The 21,160-nt window shown below is 33.6% G+C and overlaps 1 protein-coding gene across 22 annotated transcripts in view; it reads left to right on the top strand.

Annotated features, from left to right (window-relative positions):
• Positions 1 to 21,160, top strand: part of DGKB (diacylglycerol kinase beta) — a 375,368-nt gene that overhangs the window by 136,821 nt on the left and 217,387 nt on the right. For 19 of the 22 annotated variants that reach the window (XM_068674063.1, XM_068674061.1, XM_068674059.1 and 16 more), the window contains 4 exons: positions 4,231 to 4,263; positions 7,941 to 8,057; positions 12,427 to 12,500; positions 19,796 to 19,870. In XM_068674063.1, the coding sequence (XP_068530164.1) occupies positions 4,231 to 4,263; positions 7,941 to 8,057; positions 12,427 to 12,500; positions 19,796 to 19,870 (299 nt within the window). The remainder of the gene's footprint in view (positions 1 to 4,230; positions 4,264 to 7,940; positions 8,058 to 12,426; positions 12,501 to 19,795; positions 19,871 to 21,160) is intronic. The other 3 variants (XM_068674070.1, XM_068674071.1, XM_068674066.1) reach the window with 1 other exon arrangement.

The raw sequence follows: 21,160 nt of genomic DNA, 5'->3' as shown, positions 1-21,160 counted from the left end.
GTTATTTCAATATATATGAAGTTCATGAAGTTCTACAAATTCGAGTGCAAGGTCCTGAAATTGGGACGGGGCAATCTCAAGCACAAATACAGGCTGGGCAGAGAATGGATTGAGAGCAGCCCTGAGGAGAAGGACCTGGGGTTTGTGGTTGATGGAGAAACTCCACATGAGCTGACAGTGTATGCTTGCAGCCCAGAAAGCCAACCCTGTCCTGGGCTGCATCAAAGGAAGCATGGTCAGCAAACCAAGGGAGGTGAATCCTTCTCTGCTGTACTCTTATGAGACCCCACTTACAGTACTGCATTCAGCTCTAGGCTCCCCACCACAAGAAGGACATGGACCTGTTGTAGAGAGTTCAGAGAGAGCCACAAAGATGATCAGCAGGCTAGAGCACCTCTCCTGTGAAGACAGGCTGAGGGACTCGAGGTTGTTCACCCTCAAGTAGAGTAGAGAAGTAGAGAAGAGAGTAGAGAAGGCTCTGTGAAGACCTTATAACAGCTTTCCAATACCTAAAGGAGGCCTACAGAAAAGCTGGGAAGGGATTATTTGTCAGGGATTGTAATGATAAGACAAGAGGTAACAGTTTTAAACTAAAAGAGGGTAAGTTTAGATTAGATATAAGGAAGAAATTTTTCACTATAAAGTAGTGGTGAGGCACTGGAACAGGCTGTCCAGAGAAGCTGTAGATGCCCTATCCCTGGAGGTGTTCAAGGCCAGGCTGGATGGGGCTCTAAGCAACCTGGTTTACTGGGAGGTGTCCCTGCCTGCGGCAGGGGGGTTGGAACATAATGATCTTTAAGGTTCTTTCAACCCAAACTATTCTGTGATTCTGTGTAGGCAAGGGTGTATGGAAGTCTAATAGGAGAGAGAGTGAAGAATAACCTTAGGGACAGACAATAGTGATGAGTTGTGGGCCGGCAACTAGATATAACTTAAAATGATTGAATGGCTGCCATTTCAGTTTATCAGCATCTTATTATTTTAACATTGAACTGTGTTTGCCAAACAGATAATTAGTTAGGAAGATACATTTTCCTCCAGGGCAATTACTAATTTCCTTCTGACTTCAAAGAAATGAAAAAGCTCTTAGTGTATATAAGCACACCATTATATTTGAAGTCTGTTTTACATTTGCAGAGAACTGAATCTGCAATATCATATGTAACTGAAAAAGGAAAACAAAACAAAACAAAAAAAACCATTTTTTTTAAATCTGTTTTAATTGTTGTGCCATTACCTAATATTCACTAGCCAGATTTCCACACACTGAGAAACATATAGAATCCTAATGGTCTGGGCTGAAAGGGACCTTAAAGGTTCTGTAATTCCAACCCCACTGCCATGGGCAAGACACCTTCCACTAGACCAGGTTGCTCAAAGCCCCACCCAACCTGGCCTTGAACACTTCCAGGGATGGGGCATCCACAGATTCTCTGGGCCACCTGTTCCAGTGCCTCACCACCCTCTGAATAAAGAACTTCTTCCTAACATCTAATTTAAACCTACCTTCTTTTAGTTTAAAGCCATTACTCCTTGTCCTATCCCTAAACCCCCTATCAAAAACTCTGATGGGTTTTTCTTGTGCTGGGGAGTCCTGAGCTAAATGCAGGACTCCAGGCAGGATCTCACAAGAATGGAGCAGAGGGGAAGAATCACCTCCCACGATCTGCTGGCTGTGTTTCTTTTGTTGCAGCCCACAACCCCTTGATTTGCTTTCTGGGCTGCAAGTGCACATTACTAGCTCACGTTCAGGCTTTCACCCATCCGTATCTCCAGATTCTTCTTCAAAGTGCTGCTCTTTATCCAGTCATTCATGCCCAGTATTCATGTTTGCGGTTGCCCTGAGCCAGGTGCAGGACCTTGCACTTGTATGTATATTTTAAAATAGTTTTGCAGCTCTTTTGTCTTTCTTCAACAGTGTATGTAATTGCTTACTACAGTCCACGTTTATTTTAGGTTGCAGGTTCAATAATAAGTCTTGGTCCTACCGTTGGGTAACAATGATGCTAATATTTAACGGGTGTAAGATATAAGGCAAGATATCTTCAACCAACTAAATAAACTGAGGCCAATATGCTAAATAAGAAATACTTGATAGTGATTTTGCTGTGTGATTCTTTACATATTTAAGATATATTAAGCAAGCAACATAATGTGTATATAAACTCACCAGCTAATGATTCCATATGCAAAGCAGTCTTGTTTTTTATCTTGATAATTATTTTAGAAGTATTCCCAAACAACAATCTGCATTATATATTATAGCATTGTCCTTTTTCACGTGTTTTTGCTATCAGTATTATGAGTGACAAGATACCTCCTTCTGATTGACATATATATACATTTTATATATATACATATATATATATATATATATATACACACATATTTAATAGCAATTGTTTCTTACCAAGTCAGCTCTCAGGTAAAATGGAAGTTTTATATTTCCTTTAAAAGTTGGGCATGTGCAGCTCACTGGACAGCACTGGACAGTTATTCTTGGTAGTGAGTAGGTCACTAATCTTGTCCACAGGATTACTTTCAGCTTCAGCCCTTGGATGTAAAACTACACCTCTGTGAGCTTTCAAGGCATCATGATATGGTGTCCTAATATTGAACCTGCTGATCAGTATATACACATGGTTAGACATGTAAATGCAGTGAAAATTCTATAAAGTAACTATTTTAGCGCATCTGAATTACAGTTCCATCTAAATCATAGATATGATTGCTTTCCAGTTTTTTTTTGTTTTGTTAAGGTTTTATGTTGGTTATTTTTTGTTGTTGTTTTTCTCCAGTATTCAGGTTGTCTGACTCTTTGATTCTCTTCAGGTATTGTGTAAATATGGACAGAAATTACATGGAATGGAATTTTTGTAAACAGGTTCTTGAATACAACAAAGGTTTACAAAATGACAGTCTAAGAGTACTTGATCTAATATTTTGCTGCGTACTAAAGCAGATCTTTTGTATCCCTTGGAGAAACCCAGGTCTTTAAAGAAAGTAGTGCCTAGGAATCATGGAGCAAACTTTAAAATTAAAGACCAATCTCACATTCCTCCAGTTTCTTTAAAAAACACTCAACTTCAGTTTTGTATTCAAGTTAAATACTTAAACTTTTATGACTTTCTTCCTGCATATATCTGAGGATACCTTTGGATACCTTTGCACAGGACTCCATGGATTCCATCTGATCTGCTGTGATCAGATTCTTCTGATCAATATATTTTTGCACCCCCACTCCCTATTTGGAGTTTTGAGTATATGTCTTATCTGTAGGCATATAGTATAAAAGAGGTAATTATATAGAAGTCATCCAGAATTTTCAGTAATTACTTGACAAATTCTGTAATGATACTAACTACTATAATAATACTAATAATATGTCTAATATAATACTAATATAATAATACTACTATAATAGTAACTACATTATTATTTAGTAATGGTTTTACAATTCTTCTTAGTGTATAAATTCTTTAAAATATGTTTTGAACACAACTGAGATTTATTTAAAACAATTAAGAAAATACAAATTCATACAAATTGAATAAAAGGCAAGGTGAGAAAAATAAATTTCTGCTGCATAGGCAATGGATTCCATGTCAGCTTTTAAAATGCAAACATATTTCTACTTAGTAGGCCACTAGTTGCTGTTCATCTGTTTTTTCATGAATATGATATTTCTAAATCTCACTTTTGTGTAAAGATTTTAACTGTATACAAAGAAAGGGTTGAAATACTATTTGAGGATGAATGTTGTGTAGTTTGTCCACTATAGCAGAAGAAAGCTTTTTAAATAAGATTCCTTACTTTGAATGAGGATGGAAAGACTTAGAAGATTATGAGTGCTCTCCAAGTACCAAGCATCTCATTTTACTATATGAAAGAACACGGTGTGTTCTTCAGAATATAATTCTTTCATACTGTAAAATAAGATGCTTGGTACTTAGGGAGTACTCTTAAATCTGAGGTTTTCTAATATTTTCAGCTGCTGATAAAATGATCCCACACATTATTCCATTAATATGAATTATATAACAGCCAAAACACTGGGGGATTATGGTTGTGCAAATATGGGGGGGGCGGAGAAGGAGAGAGAAAACTACTGTGTACATTAGTTGTTGAGTACAACTGCTGCAAGGTAACATTCCTTGCAAGAGTTCTCACCATGACCTTTGCCATCCCAGCTGTTCAGTATTTCAGTCTAATATTCTCTTTTTCCAACAGACGCTACCTACTTTAGGAGGTTTGCTCCCTGAGGTGCGTAATGGGAGGAATCCATGTGGGCAGGAATACTAACATAATACTATACATTATTCTTGCTAAAAAGTGCATTTTGGGGCTGAACTAAAAATCATGGTGTTCTGTGTTGTCAGTTGAAAGGCCCTATCATTTATTAATTCTTTAATCCTTATTTGGATGAAAATTGGATAGATCATTGGATAGATGTCTTAGCTGACAGTGATCTCTGGAGCAGTTCTGAATTTTAGAAACTCCTTCCTCTCAGTTAATAGACAGTGACTTCAAAGTGAGAGTTCAAGAGAAGAAAAGAGGGTATGAGAGGTAGAAAAATGGATGGAAAACATTGGTGTTGTGGTAAATACTACTTCGAAAGATATGTGCTCTGGCATACACCAGAAGAACAGAAAAGTTAAATTCTTTGAGCCATCAAAATGTACAATAGCTTTTAAAATGCTGTATTCACTATCTCTATCAACCTCATGCATGTCCTCTTAACAAAATGATTCACAAACACGTAATCATTTTGTATGCTTTCATTAAAAAAAAAAAAAAAAAGATATTAAATACAGCATAATTGTTGTGTAAACATCTCTTACTTGAAAAATAAATTTTTGCATTTTTAAAACCATTTATTCCATGCATGTCAAATTTGTTTTAACATTGCTAGAACTTGTAGTATATTGTCCAGGTATGATTTTATTAAACTGTTATCATCTCATAAGAAAATTACGCTGTTTAATTCCTGACAGTCTTGGATATCTTAATAATGTAGTTTCAGAAAGTTACTCAGTTATGTGCAGTTGGATTAGAAAGCCATGTTTCTATTTCATATATAAAACAGTATCAGTACAAGATAATTTAAAAGTATTTTTAATGAAACTGTAAATCTTTTTGTGTTCCATTAATAAAAATACTTTGTAGAGTCAAGTTGTACAGTATTGTATTATTTCATATAAGCTAGAAGTCAGATCCTCACTAGGGTGACATATCTAAACATGTGGGATCTGTAACTAGGAAATCTAGAGTATTAGAAATCTACCTGAGAGTACTTAGTCTACATGGTGTCATATGTTGTGGTATCATATGTAAAATAAATAAATAAATAAATAAATAAATAAAAAATAAAAGAGGTGATAGGAAATACTTTATTTTTACTCTCTTAGGAAAGTAGACCTTCATGGATAATGACATCAAATATCCATATCTAATTTTTTTATAACACTCCAGAGAATTATATATCATGACTATATTTTTCCTTTATATATTGTAAGTTTTATGGCCTAATTTTTAATAGTCACTGCTTAGGAGAAACTGTCTTGGTCTGTATGGCAAGAAATTGTTTTGCTTATGGGACAGGTAATATAAATAGTGGAAGGCATCCTGACAAAAAAAAAAAAAAGGTATTTTTTTACTAGATTTTGCTCATTAATGATTGATAACAGCAGTATTGATCTCATTGGCATCCTTTATGGAGAGACAGTTCTCAGCAAGGTATAAATGCTTTTCCTCTAAGTTAAAGACAGTTTTTGGTGCCACCCTTTATAAGGTCTCTTTTGAATGGTGTTTTTTAACCTCATTAAGTATACTTCCTCTGTGTGCTAGGTCTGCTTCTTTCTGTTATCTTTTTCTTTGAACTGTCACAAATACGTTTTTTGTTTTTGTTTTTAGCTTAACATTTATCTAGACTTTTTAAAGCCCTCTCTCTAGCTATATTTTTTTTTTTATGAATCATGGTTTTGTACTAGCCATGTGTCTATATTACTGGCATATGATTTGGTTTCTGAATATTTTGTAATACAGAAGAGAGAGTTTTGGCCATATAACTTCAAGTAACATTAAATTATGTTTAACATTGTATACTCACTTTATCTAAAATGTCTTGACTTTTAAGAGTAATTAGTCACAAAGTTGTTTGAAACCCCAAAGCTACCTTTTACATATGTAGTGAGTTATGAAGCTTCCTTCACACTAGAGTTTCATACTGTTTGTCCTCAGACTACTGGCACTAACCAATACCATTGTGCATTAATGTTTGTGAATTAGTTAGTTCACAAATATTCTTCTGCATGGATGCCTCATCCTAGTTAGAGTTTCTAATAATCATCAACCAAATAAATGCAGAGTTGCTGATTTCTTAGGTAGTTTTGAAGGTTAGGGCTGAGATGTGTTGCTTTAGTTGCTTCTACTGTTTTCTTTTTAAAGCAATAATATTGTAGTCTATATGCTTGGACTTCCTTTTGAAATGGTCATGTTATTGAAAATATCCAAGTGCTCAGTTAACTAACCTCTTAGGAAGGTTTTGTTTGTTTGTTTGTTTGTTTGTTTGTTCCCTGTGGCATAGGTTTTTCAGTCCTTTTATAGGCAATGCAATGAGATTGCCAAAGTTCTGCAAAGCACTTTATTTGCTACCCAAAGCAGAAAGAGATGACTTGGACCACTATTTGCATCAGGACTAGATTGAGGGTTGTTGTCTAAATTTAAGGAAATCAAAGATGATATAAAACCAGTGATGGCTTACATCTGTGCTATAGTGATCCTAGAAAGGCACTGTATTAAACCTAGAGTTATTCCATTCCTTCCAGGGAATCTGTTTCAATGTTTCTTAACCAGCTGAAACTGCTGCAGAAAGAGTGGCATGGATTAATTGCTTATGCAATCCCTTAGGTTTTATCAGAGGTACCACAAAGGTGGATTTGGCCTGGTGCGAAATGTAAATGAGCTATGGACTGGGTACCATTGCAGGGGGTGAAACAGTGTCCTTCATGTTCCGTTTTAGTGTGGCAGCCCTATCCCCTGACTAGTTTAAAACCTCCTTGCACTTGAGATGTGAGGAAAGTGACTGGAGTACAATCAGGATTGGGTTTGCTGATTCTATTTGACAAACATCTGCTGTCTTAATGCATGGTGCATTTTTGGACAAGGTGAAAGGACATGCTGGGAGCAGTTTATAAATAGGAGAAATGAGATACAAAGAGCAAGGGCAATTGTTTGTTTTTTTGCTTTGTTTTGTTTTCAAAGTTTTCTGAAATGATCTTACAACAATTGAAATTATGATTATAACAACATACTTCTGAGCTTTCATCTTTCATCTGCTATGTATCAGCAATCAAAGTCGCCAGTTGCTTAGAATTTGATGTAGAATTAGAACTTCCACTGATTTATTTCTGATACAAAATATGTGTTTTATAAAAAGCTGCTTTAAAGTTCAACCTCTTAAGGACAGTCAAATGACTATGGTACATTTAAAACGAGTGTATTTTTCCATAAGTGGTAAAGTACTCTTAAAACATCTAACCTTTGCTAGCAGTTGGGAAGAGATTTTGAAAAATTATTGTTCTGTTATCACTATGCTTATTAAACTATTAAATATGATTGGCTTTCCAGTTTTCAGAATGTCAACCCGGACCTGGTAATGTCAGATTATCTTTACATCACATTAATTTGTACTGTGACTGCACACTTTCATCCGTCTACTGCCCAGTCATTGTGGAATGTCCAGGCATATGTTATGTGAAGTGGACAGACATTGTGTAGTAACTTGACTTAGATCTCATTTTCATTAAATCAGAATCTGACATTGCTCTCCAGAAAAAAAAAAAACCTCTAGGGAGGAACAATCTTAGTTACAGTTGAATAGAATTATATAATGTGTTAAAATGTTCCATTTTCTTTCTTTTTTTCTATTTTTCCTGAAGGAAAGACAGGCAACAGTGAAAAAAGAGAAGGGTTGTCCCCAGCAAATGAACAAACTGGGAGAAAGAAACAAAATGCAAAGAGCAAATTCCGTCACCGTAGATGGACAAGGTCTTCAGGTGTGATTATTGTTATTTTAATTTTAAGATATATATATGAAGACTAAACTATAATGAACAATCTTTTAATACTTCCTATACATTCTTTCCTCTACTATTGCAGTATTATATATTAAAAATTTAATAATAAGGTAAATTCTTGTTTCTATGCAAATCCTCTATTTTTCGTGTGGTTGATAGGAATTCCTGGGATGTTAAAGGGGGAGGGCAAAATAGCTCTAAAACACTTGTATTGTGGGTGAAGCTGAGCTTGATGTTTTCAGTATTTATCATGAAACATTGTGTGAATTCACATTATAAATTTCGGTCTATGGCTTGATTAGTGATGACTCTTCTCATTTGGACCTTGTAACGAACAGATGGATAGATGAAATTTCAATTTATTCAGGTATTTTTAAGTATGGTATTTGGCACATCAAAATAAAAGGTTGAGAAAGGCAAGTTTGGTTCAGTAGTTTGGTTCTAGTAATATATCTAGAATTTATCTAGAATAAAAATAAGAGTCTTCTATTTGGAAGAAAAAATCATGTGTGATTGATAAGCTAATGTAACTGTCAGGAGGTTACTTACAGGTTTACCAGAAGCACTGCCTGAATTGCATGACTTCTTTCCCTTGAGATACAAGTAGTCTTGAGTAAAGTCAATGTTCATGTATGTGATGCCTCTTCTTGATTTCATCAGGAGTTAAATTACCATTGTTAACAATGTAATAATCATTTATTATACACATCTGACTGTTCTGTCTATCTTCTGATGTTCTACAATTGAGGTTCAGTAAAATTTAAAAGATGATCTCATTATCATAGATCAAATGCCTTATACCTTTCATTATATACCTTATTGTGTCCGTTTATTGTATCTAAATAGAAAGACATATTTTATTGTTTCATCTTTTTATGTTAGTGAAACATTCTTCATATGACAACTCAAAACAAAACAAACAGAAACAACAACTAAACACTAAAACTTATGCAGTCACATTGGTGGCCTACTATGATATTATGGTTGTTATCCATGGCTCTCTAGGCTCTCTTCCCATACGTGCCATCCGCACAGGCTACATTACTGTTCACGTTATTTAGGACAGATAGAGCATGAAGCAAAAGGGGCAGAATATGTATTAACAGAATACTTAGGTCTGTCTAATCAGACACAGGGCAAATAGTTGTTCATATAAAATGGTATAGAGGAAGCACACAGAATTTTTAACTCTTGGTTGATATCTTTGCACTTTCTGTGAATGGAACTGTTCTAGCTGATCTTTGGAATCTCATTTTGGTAGCAGCACCATGTATCATCGTGAATTTTGTTTTTACCCCCTGCATTTGATAGTTTATGGTCACAGAATGTTTTCAGGGATATCCAGGTCTCTGTTTCACACTCATGGGATACAGTGCCTATTTTCCTACCACCACTGACTCTTTCACACACAACATTAAGTTATTAAAAACTGCTTTCAGGCACAAGGTTGACTTTAATTTGACTTTAATTTTGTTTCTGTGAGCGAAAATTTATATTTCATCTTCTTTCTCCATGATAAATACAAAGCTTAGGATTCATCATTATTTTTATGTATTATTCTTTGTGAAGGAGATAAAGATATAGTGAGGACTAAGAAGGTAATGATAATTGAATGGATTTGAGGTGTTTTCTGGAGTTCTTGGTATTGTTTTGTAGTCTATAAAGTAGTGCACAATATAATACTGTCATAGTGGTAACTTCAGAAATAATTCTGCAAAGGTGTCTTTAATTTGCTGATTTTACTGTAGTCTTTGTTAAATAAAATTTATAAGGAGTAATAAGAATCCGTCTTATCACCAAGTATTAAATTTTTGATTGGTATCAATAATGATAAGCCTGGTCATTGTAAAGGCTGATTGGATCCCAGAGGATACCGCAGTGAAAGGATGAGATCAGTGAAACTGTTGAAGTTTTCTTCACCCACAGATTGTATAATTTTGGAACATCTTCCACAATGATGTAAGACTCCATAAATACAATTGGCAATTACTGTTAGTATTTTGTCTAAAGATTGTCTGGAGCAAAAATTTCTGTAGCTGGTAAAAGTATGCTACTCTTAGTTCTTCCGTAGCTGGGCAAAGCATACTGCTATAATCCTGTGGTAATCAATTTGATTTTGCAAGCATGTTCAGATTTTAACATGATCTTCAATAATTTCTAAGAAAAATAATTTGGAACCTTTTTCAAGATACCTAACAAATCCTTGCACTAGCCCTGTAGGACATCTATTTTAAATATATTAAAGCTATATATAGTTTGATATAATTTGTCTAATTTGTCTGCAACTTTTTTTTTTTTTTTTTTCCCCAGCAGGTCCCAAAAACTTTAAGTCAGTTGTCTCATAACTTCATAAAGATTGTCTTTAAGTCATGGTATATTAAGGCCTGAAAATGTTCCAGTTTAATCTAAATCTTTAGTTGTGTTGTGTATCGTATAGAAAATTCTACATTATTTAGAAAAATAGTTTAGAAGAGCTGTAAAAAATTAATGGAAAGAGACATTATTTTGGAATTGAATACAAACTATTAGATTAGATAGATAGATAGATATAAGATGGTCCTAAACCTACTTGTTATAAGACGGTAAAGTTTTGAAATAAAAGATACAGAATTGAAATAAGTTCATTGTTTAGTTTTCATTGAGAAAAGTATCATGACCAAACCTTCCTTCTATCAGGCAGCAATGAGCAGATTAACTTAGTGGCAATGGAGATCTGCACAACTTAAAGACAATTAATCATAGTTAAACCCATTCATCTTACTTCTTTCTAACTAACCAGCATAATGATCAGGATTATTATTTCTAATTAGAGGAAGTAATAGATCATGTATAACCTTAGGATGAGTCTCATTAATTAACCTGCGTCCTAAGGGATTTCAGTAGGTACTCCATCTCTGTCACAATGAGCACCATTGGTTTACACTTAGTTCACAGGAACAAACATCAGGGGAATTGGCTAAATAACTAAAATTGATTAAAACAGTAGATAAAAATTAAATATATGACAAATTTCACTATATCCTGCAACTTGATATATGTTTCAACATACACAAATGTACTGTAACAGTATACTGTGACAGAATGTGGTGCTGGGTTGGTTTTATGTTAGGTTTAATTCCAGAGTTTGTTGGAATTTTTCCTTATTATTTGATTCATATATGATCTGTATAGGATCCGTTATTTATGAAGTTATGGATGGAGTCCACATGGTAATGCTGAATGTCTAGTGCTACTAGAACAAAATTTATTTCAGGTGCCTATGCTTATAGGATGTCTATAGGACTCAGCTGACATGTATTTTTGCTGCTGCCTTAAATTATGTTTTGTGAAATCTTGAGTTGAAAATATTCTGTTGTTTCAGGAATTATGAATATGGATTCAGTGCAAGAACTTTCAATATATCATTTTGAAACAGAGACAGTCTAAGCTTTATCATCTCTGAAGCTGTTAGTGTGTGACTTTAGAGATGTTGACTTCAAACTTTTAGTGTGCATTTTAGTATGCTTTTAAACATTCTAGTATTATTTTCCTTTGTATGCATAATCTGTGTTTTCTAAAAACAAATGCTAGAGAGAGATCTTAATGTGCTGTAAGTTTCTTACATTCTTCAAAGTCTGGAGTAATGTCAGTGAACACCCTGTCTTACAGCAATCTGAAATTATTATGGTTACTTTTAAGGAAAATGTTAGTTTGTAAACCTCTGTCCTTCCTTCACATTTTGTTGTCATCTTTCCTTTTTTAAGTTTTCAGCTTTCTAAGCTTTTTAAAGGAACTGATTATTATTGTTTGATATATATTTTTTTAAATGCGTGAATTCATATCACGTCAATTATCACAGTTTCTGTCATTTGATAAAATAATAATGATAAAAAAGTATTGAGTTTAAGATTTCATTTTGCAGTATTTCACCTTTAGAGTGTAGCGTTATTTCTTCTTCTCACTGCAAAATACAATTTCTTCATGGCTTCAAAAATGTATTTCTTGCATTTGAAGTTTTCTTCTCTATTGATGGATATAACCTAATATCAGTATTGGTTTCAATGGAGTTACAGGTTAAAATGGCATTATAGCTGTAAAACAGACAGATAGTACTAAATAGGTGTATATATATATATATATGTACATTTATATACACATATATATATCACTTGTAATATATGGCAAATTAAGAAAGTTAGGTTTATTGCAAATTGTATTCTTCCAAATAGATTATACAGCATAACATAGAGTTTGCATTAAGTCTTTCATTTTCTGTCTACTATAGATTTTTTTTTAATTATTTTTTTTTTTTTTATAAAAAAAGAATGAAACACAGCATTAATGAGCGGCTGTGTTATTCCTCTTTTAGATCACTCCAGTTCCAGGCACTCATCCACTTTTAGTTTTTGTCAATCCTAAAAGTGGTGGGAAACAAGGAGAAAGGTAAGGCTAATTCTCTCTCTCTCTCATCTGATTTATGTGATATGTTTGAAAATTATTTTTTTTTTAAGTGTTATATATAAAAAGAAATTCAAAATAGGAGTTTTATTCTGTTATTTTATTCTGTTATGCCTCATGTTTTGACATCCCGTTGCCCTGTTTATAAGAGGTACAAAACTAGTATACAATTATTGATTCTGTTGTTAAAAACTAGAATGAGCTCTAGGCAAGTTTCATTTAACATCTGGAGGATGTTAACTAAACCATACCATTCAGTGTATGGTTTAGTGTGATTTGTATGAAGATGATTTGTTACATTTTGACTTTGTATATAGTAACTTTGAAATTAGATCAGTTTTCTTTTAATTTCTGTAATAATTATGCAGAAAGTCCAATAATTTAATTTGGAAGTAGTATTCTGTTTTTTAATGTATGACTGGCCTTTCAGAGATTAGTAAATAGACTCTCCAGTCTCTCCATAAGTGAAGAATGTAGGAAGTCACTCTTCCTATAGTGAAGAAACTTGTTGATTTCTGTTGATAGGAAGCATTCTGACAATCAGTTAAAGTCCAATCACACAAACGTTAAAGATATGCTTAACTTTATATGTCAGTAACTACATTGATTTGAATTCAAAATGCTAAAGTTTATGCTCAAATGGTAGTGTATCCAAGGCATGATAAAACAGAAGTAGGTAACATTTTCCTACTGTAACTGTTCTTCAAACTCTGGCAGAAATGTTGTTTTTTCAGTGTACTTTAGAATCACAAGTAGATGATAACATTTATGGTCATTTTTGATCAACACACACAAATCCATAGATTTTTATAGCCTACCTTATGATGTCAGTGCTAAAATTTATCCTTCAAACCTAGAAAAAGTTTACAGTCTTTTGGCCAAGATCAGGCTGAAGATGACAAGTGTGGATACTGGGTGATGTGGATACCCAAAAAGAAGGGATCCAGTCTGTTTCTAAAGCTTGGAACCAATCAAATATGCCAGCTTCCCCTACCTCTTTCCCACTTATTTCACTAGATAACTTATTTCAAAGAGTGTCTCTTAAAGTAAACCAACAAAAGGGACTAAATCCTACTAAGTAGTTGTTAGGACAGTTCTCAGAGCTAAACAACACTTAACCAAAATTGCACGTGAAGACCTCTGAAAGAAGATGTTATAATTTATGGGCTGATCATTTGAACCCTGTACCTAGATATACCTATGTAGCTATATATACCTAGATGTACCTAGATATACCTATACCCCTATACCTTGATATGAGCAATGCCAAGAATACTAGTTATGTGAAAGGCAGTTAATCTAAAAGATTCACTATGAACAATTTCAAAAACTTGCATTTGCAATCATGACAATACACTATGAACCAACAGTTGACACTTACAATATGAACATTTATTCTTGTTTCAGACATTGTAGTGAGACTTCTGTGAAGTCATGAGCATTGTTGTTGGGTGTAATGTGGTAGCATGCAGCTTGACATTTTAAAGGACATGTGTGAAGTGAGTAGATAAGGGATCCAGTCTGGAAGTATCTAGCTGAAAGGTAGAATTGAGAGTTACACTTAATATAGTTATAGTCTTATAAATAAGTTAATGAAATGCTGTTTTACAGTTTTCAGTTCCCAGCTCAGAATTGGTCACTATCTGAAAGGGTTTAATGTATGCAAGGGATGTCATGTAATGTTAGATATTCTCTAGGGTAAAAGTAAATGTAAAACTTTATCCCTGGTCTGAACTCCTATTTCCATTCACATACTGTAGTCTGATGCTTTTAAGTTCTTATTAATTAAACTGTTGTTGGTGCCATACAGATCACAGAAGTCAGATGACTTTTTAAAAAAATAATAAATATATAAATAAATAAATATAATGACATATACACATATAATTCACTAACATCATTATAGCTGTCATTGCATGTATAGCATGATGGCAGCCACCAATTGATAGACATAGTGAAGTATGAGAATCTCCTAAATTGGCTTTGATGCCACACAAAATAATATTAAATTGCATACTAATGTGTCCAGGTTGTGCTCAGTATTTCTGTGTTGGAAGAAACACATCAAAAGTTCAACTACATAGTCGTGTAGACATATCTCATCATTCATCAGCAAGAGGTATTATCTCATGATTTGATCTAAACCTAGATTCAAAAACGTTTAAAAAAAAAAAAAAGGAGTAGTCTTCCACTTGTGGAATATTTCATGAGGTGTTGCCTTCTACCTTTTAAGTGTTTTCATATCAGTGCAAATAACATAGTACAATGATAAAATAAGGACGTTAAGGCTACATATTGACTTGTAGATATAATCTCAGGGAATAAAACATTTTCAGAGAACAGTGTATATATGTTATATTTATATATATATATGTTTTAACTTTCCCTGATTTTTACCTGACTGCTGTACAGTCAGCAACTAAAAGGGAGGAGGAGTAGCTCCCTCCCCAAAGTATTTTGGACATCTTATGTAGTGAAAAGTAAAATCATAATACATTCCAATACATAAATAGCTTTGTAAGATGAATAATTATGATGACTCACCAGGCTTTTTGATTATAGCAATTTTGCAACCTGGTCAGGTATTGAGAAGCCTGAGCTAGGAGTAGAGGACAGGTTATAACAAAAGCATGATTTTCACAACAGGGAGGAGGGTGACCAGATGACACCCCACCCCCCAAAAAACAACCACCCTTATTTTTGTAGATGAGAATGTCATTATCTTGACTTATTCAGATCAAGGTGATCTTTTTCTGGGAGCTGTCCTTCATTCTTTACTTAGGATTTTCTGTATTTGAGAGATCACGATAAATGAAGCTTTGATTTCTAATTGACTTTCATTGAATGCAGAAAGGTTATTGCAAATACTGTCAAGACTCCAGTGTTCTCCACAGTTCCCCATATGAGACTTTATGCCTTGCCATATGGTAACCCAACCCATTTCATTGCCCTTAGTCATACAGAGCATGCATGCATCCATCTGACAACCAGTTGAATAAATGCACTTCCCCAGTAATACTCTTGCCAGTTCTTTTTGTATTTTACTTTTTTTTTTTTTTTCTTTTTTCCTCCCCCAAATCTCTAAAATGCAAAGGAAGAGAACTGAGGATCTCTTTAAGGTAAACAAAGTTAGATGCTTCAGTTTTGGTTTTTGAGAGTTGAAACAGATGGGTGATGGGAAATGAATGTGTAAAAAAAATGCATTCAGAACACAAAAGTACTTTCTCTACAGTCATATATAGATTATCATATCAATATATTTTAAAACTTGAATTATGTTAGAAAGACAGAGTTTTGCAAAAGGTGTAGTGATAAATATGTTCTTCATGAGCAGATTTCTCTTTTAAAAAATAATACTATGGTTTTCATGGTTTACTGAAAAATAGAGTACTATCAAAATAATCTGGATATACTTTCTTCTGAATAAAGAGGCTAATATTATTGCCCATCACCTGAAATGCAAATGAATTTAAACAAGTTTTTCTTTTTTTAATTTAAACTATTTAGTACAATGTGTAATCCATATATACATAATAAATTAGAACAGAAGTGTAATTTAATGTTTATTATGGAGAAAGTAACAAATCAGAATTAAAGTTGATGAGTTTAACACTTTCATATGCCACAAACAGATTTTAATTAAAAATGAGTTTGGACTGGTTTAGCAAAGCCAATCAGAGATATCTTACTCCAGACACATTACACTGTAACATGTTTTCAGTAAGTGTGCATAAAATGGACATTTTGGGTCATTTAGTCAGGAAAAAAAAAAAAAAAAAAAGTAGCGCGTTATTTTCATCCTATAGCTAGCATTCCTGTATGTCTAAGTTGTAACTAAGTTGTAACTCATCATGACAGCAGCCTTCAATATTCTGTGAATAGAATGGATGAATTTAGTACCTCATTGACGAAATATTTGATTTCAACAGAAAGAATGTATATATACAACTGGCAACTAGTTAAGGCATGTGGTGCTTCTAAATACTGTTATTGTTAAGGGTAGTGCTTCTCACATAAGAGTGCTTCTAAATCATGCTGATGTTTTGCCATACTCATTACTTTGTTTTGCCCTTCCCCATTTTCCAATCTATTTACCTGACCAGCAAGTGAGTTTAAACAATTGTTTCCTTGACAAATGTGCGGTTGGATGAACTGGAGATCAGCTTCCATACACTGATGTTTCCTGCTGACTCTACATCTAGTATCTGTGCAGTACAGGTTGATGATGTCTTTGACCTTTGTTGTTTTCAAATAACTTTGGTTCAGAGTAGCTCTTCCATACTACCCTATGACTAATCCAGATTTCTAATCTTTCATTTAGCATTAAGACAAAATATAGAAGCAGTTTCAAATGATATTTTTGAAATTTTTTATATCTAGGATATAAAAAATTTAAAAACTAGCATTCTTTTACTTTTGGGGTGGAGGTCTTGGCTTCTTTGTTCTCTGTCACTAAGGGTAAATAAAGCCTAAAGTGATGACATCCTGAATCATCATCCCCCAGATGAATGAAAAGATACATCCCCCAGTTGGCACAAGGTACTGACTGCTATGGCCAGCTTTTTCCCTGGTGCAGGCAACTTTTACTACCAGTTTTAAATTGCCAACAGGTTTCTGTCTATTTCTTTTCTCCCTCTGAAGGAATAATTTTATTAGTTTGGAAGGTAGCCCAGTCGGACTCATCCCAACAGTCAGATGCAGTCAGGAGTATTATCTTCAGCAGCAAAGCTGTTCATGGATAATCCCAGTTCTCTTGGTCACTTCTGCTGTAATTTCTTTCTCCTCAGCTATGCTAGTGCGGCTGTTTTGGGCTTCATATGAGATCAGGGACATGATTTAAGTGTGTGTTTGTTGGGGAATGACAACATAGAAACTTTTCTGGAGATTTCAATTTTAGCTCAAATTTGTTACCACAGAATATCCCCATGAGCAGTTACAGAAACACTTGTTTATTGGTGAGCTGAGTCATAGGGTTTAGATCAAGCTGGAGGTCGTGGTGACCTGTGGTAGGTTAATAAACTGGCTTTGTTCATGGAATTGCACTCTGTCACAAAAAGCTGTCTTTTAGTATTACCCAGTGTTCTGTCTCATGGCTTTCAATAAATCTTCAGTCATAAAGCAACCATGTCCAATCCCTTCCTTACATGCAGAAGCAACACATCTAGAAACGAGTAGGCATTTTGGTACCACAAACATAAAACTGGAAGGCTAAATTACTGCCCATTTCCTAGTCTTGAATGGGCCACACTGTCAGGTCACACTTTAATATGAAGACAAACATTTATAGACAATTTCTTCTTCTTTGTTAATATGAACTGATATGAATCACCAAGTTATGAATTATGCACAGACTAGAGTATATAAATATGTTATGATAACTTAAAGCATGATGTGACATGCAGTGAGTTGTCAGAGAGTAATTATCTGGTATTGATGTTCAACTAGTACCTGTGGAAAGAATGTAATGATTCAGGTAGCATTCAATGTAGTCTTCATTACTGCAGGTGGACTTCCAGGTTTTTGGCTAAAGATAGGCTCCAGAGATAGGATTTTTGACTCTCTCTTTACTAGAAAGACTTTTATAGCATTTCAGTGATATCTGACAACAGTACTGTGAGCTTTAGGTAATGTCTATGTTTTGTAGCACCTAATCTTTAAGTAAATAATTCACTTAAGCCTTTAGGACTCGCTAACAATACTGTTCAAGAACTCCTGGTCAGCTACACAGGTTAAATTAGCTGGCCCTTTGACCAGGTTAAATCCTATGTCATAGAGAAGCAATTTACACATACTAACTAAAAAAAAAAATAAAAATAGGATCTTTTTACATCAGTAGATACTGCATATGACATAGAAATATACTGTGTTGTAATCCCACTGTCAAATGTGTGATTCAGTTGTCATCACAACAGTTGGCAACGATGTGCATGCTAGCAAAGTGAAACCAGTCATTTCATACTGATTTTTTTCTATCATGAATGACATCAGGAATAGACTGTGTTGAGTGTGTTTGAACATAGTACTTTATGAAGAAGCTGATATCACTAAATAATTGAGAAGTTAAGAAAATGTTCCAATTTGGCAATTTTACAGATAATTAAAAAATTGTTTGTATTCAGTATTCTTACATCCTTGTCTTCCACCTAACCTGATAAATTATGTATTTCTAGTTTTTTTAAATCCCTCAATGTGCACATAGATTGTGTCTAGACAGTTTTATTTTCCTGAATTTGAAACCATGTGGCCATTTTAAGATAAATTCAGCTCTTGTTATGCTTCTATTTTATTTAAGGCAGTAAAAAGAAAGGAAGAGATATTTCAGTGGAAAAACTAATGTTTTCTTAAAAACATTAAAATATGAATTAGCTTGAGGACATTAGCATTAAAGTTAAAAGCAGGAGACGAGGGGTTATAATTCAAACAATTGTCGTAGATCTCAGGTATGTTTTCATTTATTCAGAGCTCAAAATTTCATGTACTTCTGTATAAGAAGTTGTGCAGATACCACAATGTCCTCAGTGTGGGAAAATACATATCTAGTGCTCTTAATGAAGAAACATTACATTTGTAATACTTTTAGGACAATTAACCTCATATTTGCAAAGTAATATTTTTTGGAAATATTTTACCATATAAAGAAAGATTTTCTGGGAGTTCCTTATGGGATAGGGCAAAGCTCTTCCTGCTTATCAGTTCCCTTCTATTATTCATATAATTTTAAGTTAAGTGTACTTTAAGCAATAATGTATTTGAATCTTCTTCATATTTTTTGTTATTTCAATATAATCCAAAGTAATTGTAAATTCTACAGTCAGATTCAGTTGATGAGTTGACAATAGATTTGCTTTCTTAGAATGTTGTTCAACCTATGGGGACATTTTTGGTGGGTGACAGAGCCAGTTTACTTTTGCAATTAATTATGCTTTTAATTTTGTGTTAGCTAGAAATTCAAGGATACATACGCTTTTCCATGGAGTTAGTTCAACAATTAACAGGGTTCTTTCAAATTCTTTTTTTTTTTTTTTTTTGACTCACCTTTTCTTGGGTCTTTCCTTATTCCTTATTTTATGTACAATATACAGTCTGTATAAATTATATACTTATTTATTTATTTTTATAAATGACATCCTGCAATTCAAATCATTATAGTAGATGTTAACTTCTTTAATTGTTTGGTTGACAGCTAAAAAAAAAAAAAAAAACAACAAAAAAACAAAGTAAATGAAAAAACAAACAAACATGTAAGTAAATATTTTTCTTTGTCTTTTTTACTTCTTCAGAATTTATAGAAAATTTCAGTACCTTTTAAATCCTCGTCAAGTTTATAGTCTTGCTGGAAATGGACCAATGCCAGGGTAAGTCTACAGTTAATATTATTACCAGGAACTCATTTAATAAAATGCTACATAATCAAATGAACAGACTGAGGCACATACTGCATGCTTTGAATATATCAACACTACAGACCTCTGAATGGCTGCAGAAATTTACAGGTATTATTTGTTCACATGTACAAATAAAACTATGTATCATATGTTTTACTGATAACCATGCAGTACACTGTGAGAACTCTGTGATAAATTGCATTTTATTTGCAGCTTTTACTGCTATATATTAACAACCTGACTTTAGTTGTGTGTTTTTTTTTGTGTTTTTTTGTTTTTTTATGTTGCAAATATCTAACAATCTCAAAAATTGATTTGAAGTTTTCTTTTACATAAATGCATTTTTGCACATGTATTTGTTCCTGTGTAATGCAGACAGTGTTCATATATATATATATATATATTCTCATGCATGTCAGTTATAGAGTGTTGTTTGTTGTTTCAGATTACTCTGGCTGAGCTCTCCTTATCCATTCCATAATCTTAGGGATTCATTGGGGCAGAAAGTGACTAGACAGACTAAATTTTGCTGGCAGTGACTTTTTATGGGGACTAGAGTGTTATCTGAATCAGATAGTATTGCAGTCAGTTGCCTAACATGCTTCTTCCATGACTCTTCAATTTTGCAATCATGTGAATGTGAGTGAATCACGGTATATCAACTTTTGCCACTTGAAAGTGTCTCGTTTTTAAGTAGCATGTACTTTGGTAGAAGAGAACAGGCCAGCACTGATTATCTTGTCCATGTACCATTTTCTGTGTGGGTTGCATATTATTTAGTTACACAGATACATGAAATTTTACACCAATGAGAAATGTTACAGAAATATATTAAATGATATATGTTCACTGGCATAAAGTTTATGCTATTGCTTGAAAAAAAATAAAAAAAAAAAATATATATATATATAATCTTGGGATTCCTTTTCTACAGAAAAGTTTATAGATTTTATTTTGTTTTTTCCTTTTAAGTTGGAGGAAGAAAAAGATTGAAGTGGAAGTGTACACGTTTTGTGCTTTGCAATATCATATTTCAGTTGTCATCGGTGTATTACTGAAAAGAGTATGCTTTAACAATTTTTGCCAATACTACATATTTTAAGGCCAGATATACAGGAAGCTATTCTCTATTAAAACCATTCAGTTGTCCATTCATTCATTATGTTAGACTTAGGATGTGTATAGTGCTGATGAAACTGAAAGGTGAATTGGCTCCTATCCTTTTGGAAGTTTGAATTCTCTGGATATCTACAAATACAG

This window comes from Anas acuta, chromosome 2, assembly GCF_963932015.1.
Source record: "Anas acuta chromosome 2, bAnaAcu1.1, whole genome shotgun sequence".
Classification (NCBI taxonomy): domain Eukaryota; kingdom Metazoa; phylum Chordata; class Aves; order Anseriformes; family Anatidae; genus Anas; species Anas acuta.
Note: the sequence above shows the minus strand (reverse complement) of the source record. Positions and strands in the feature narration are given on the sequence as shown.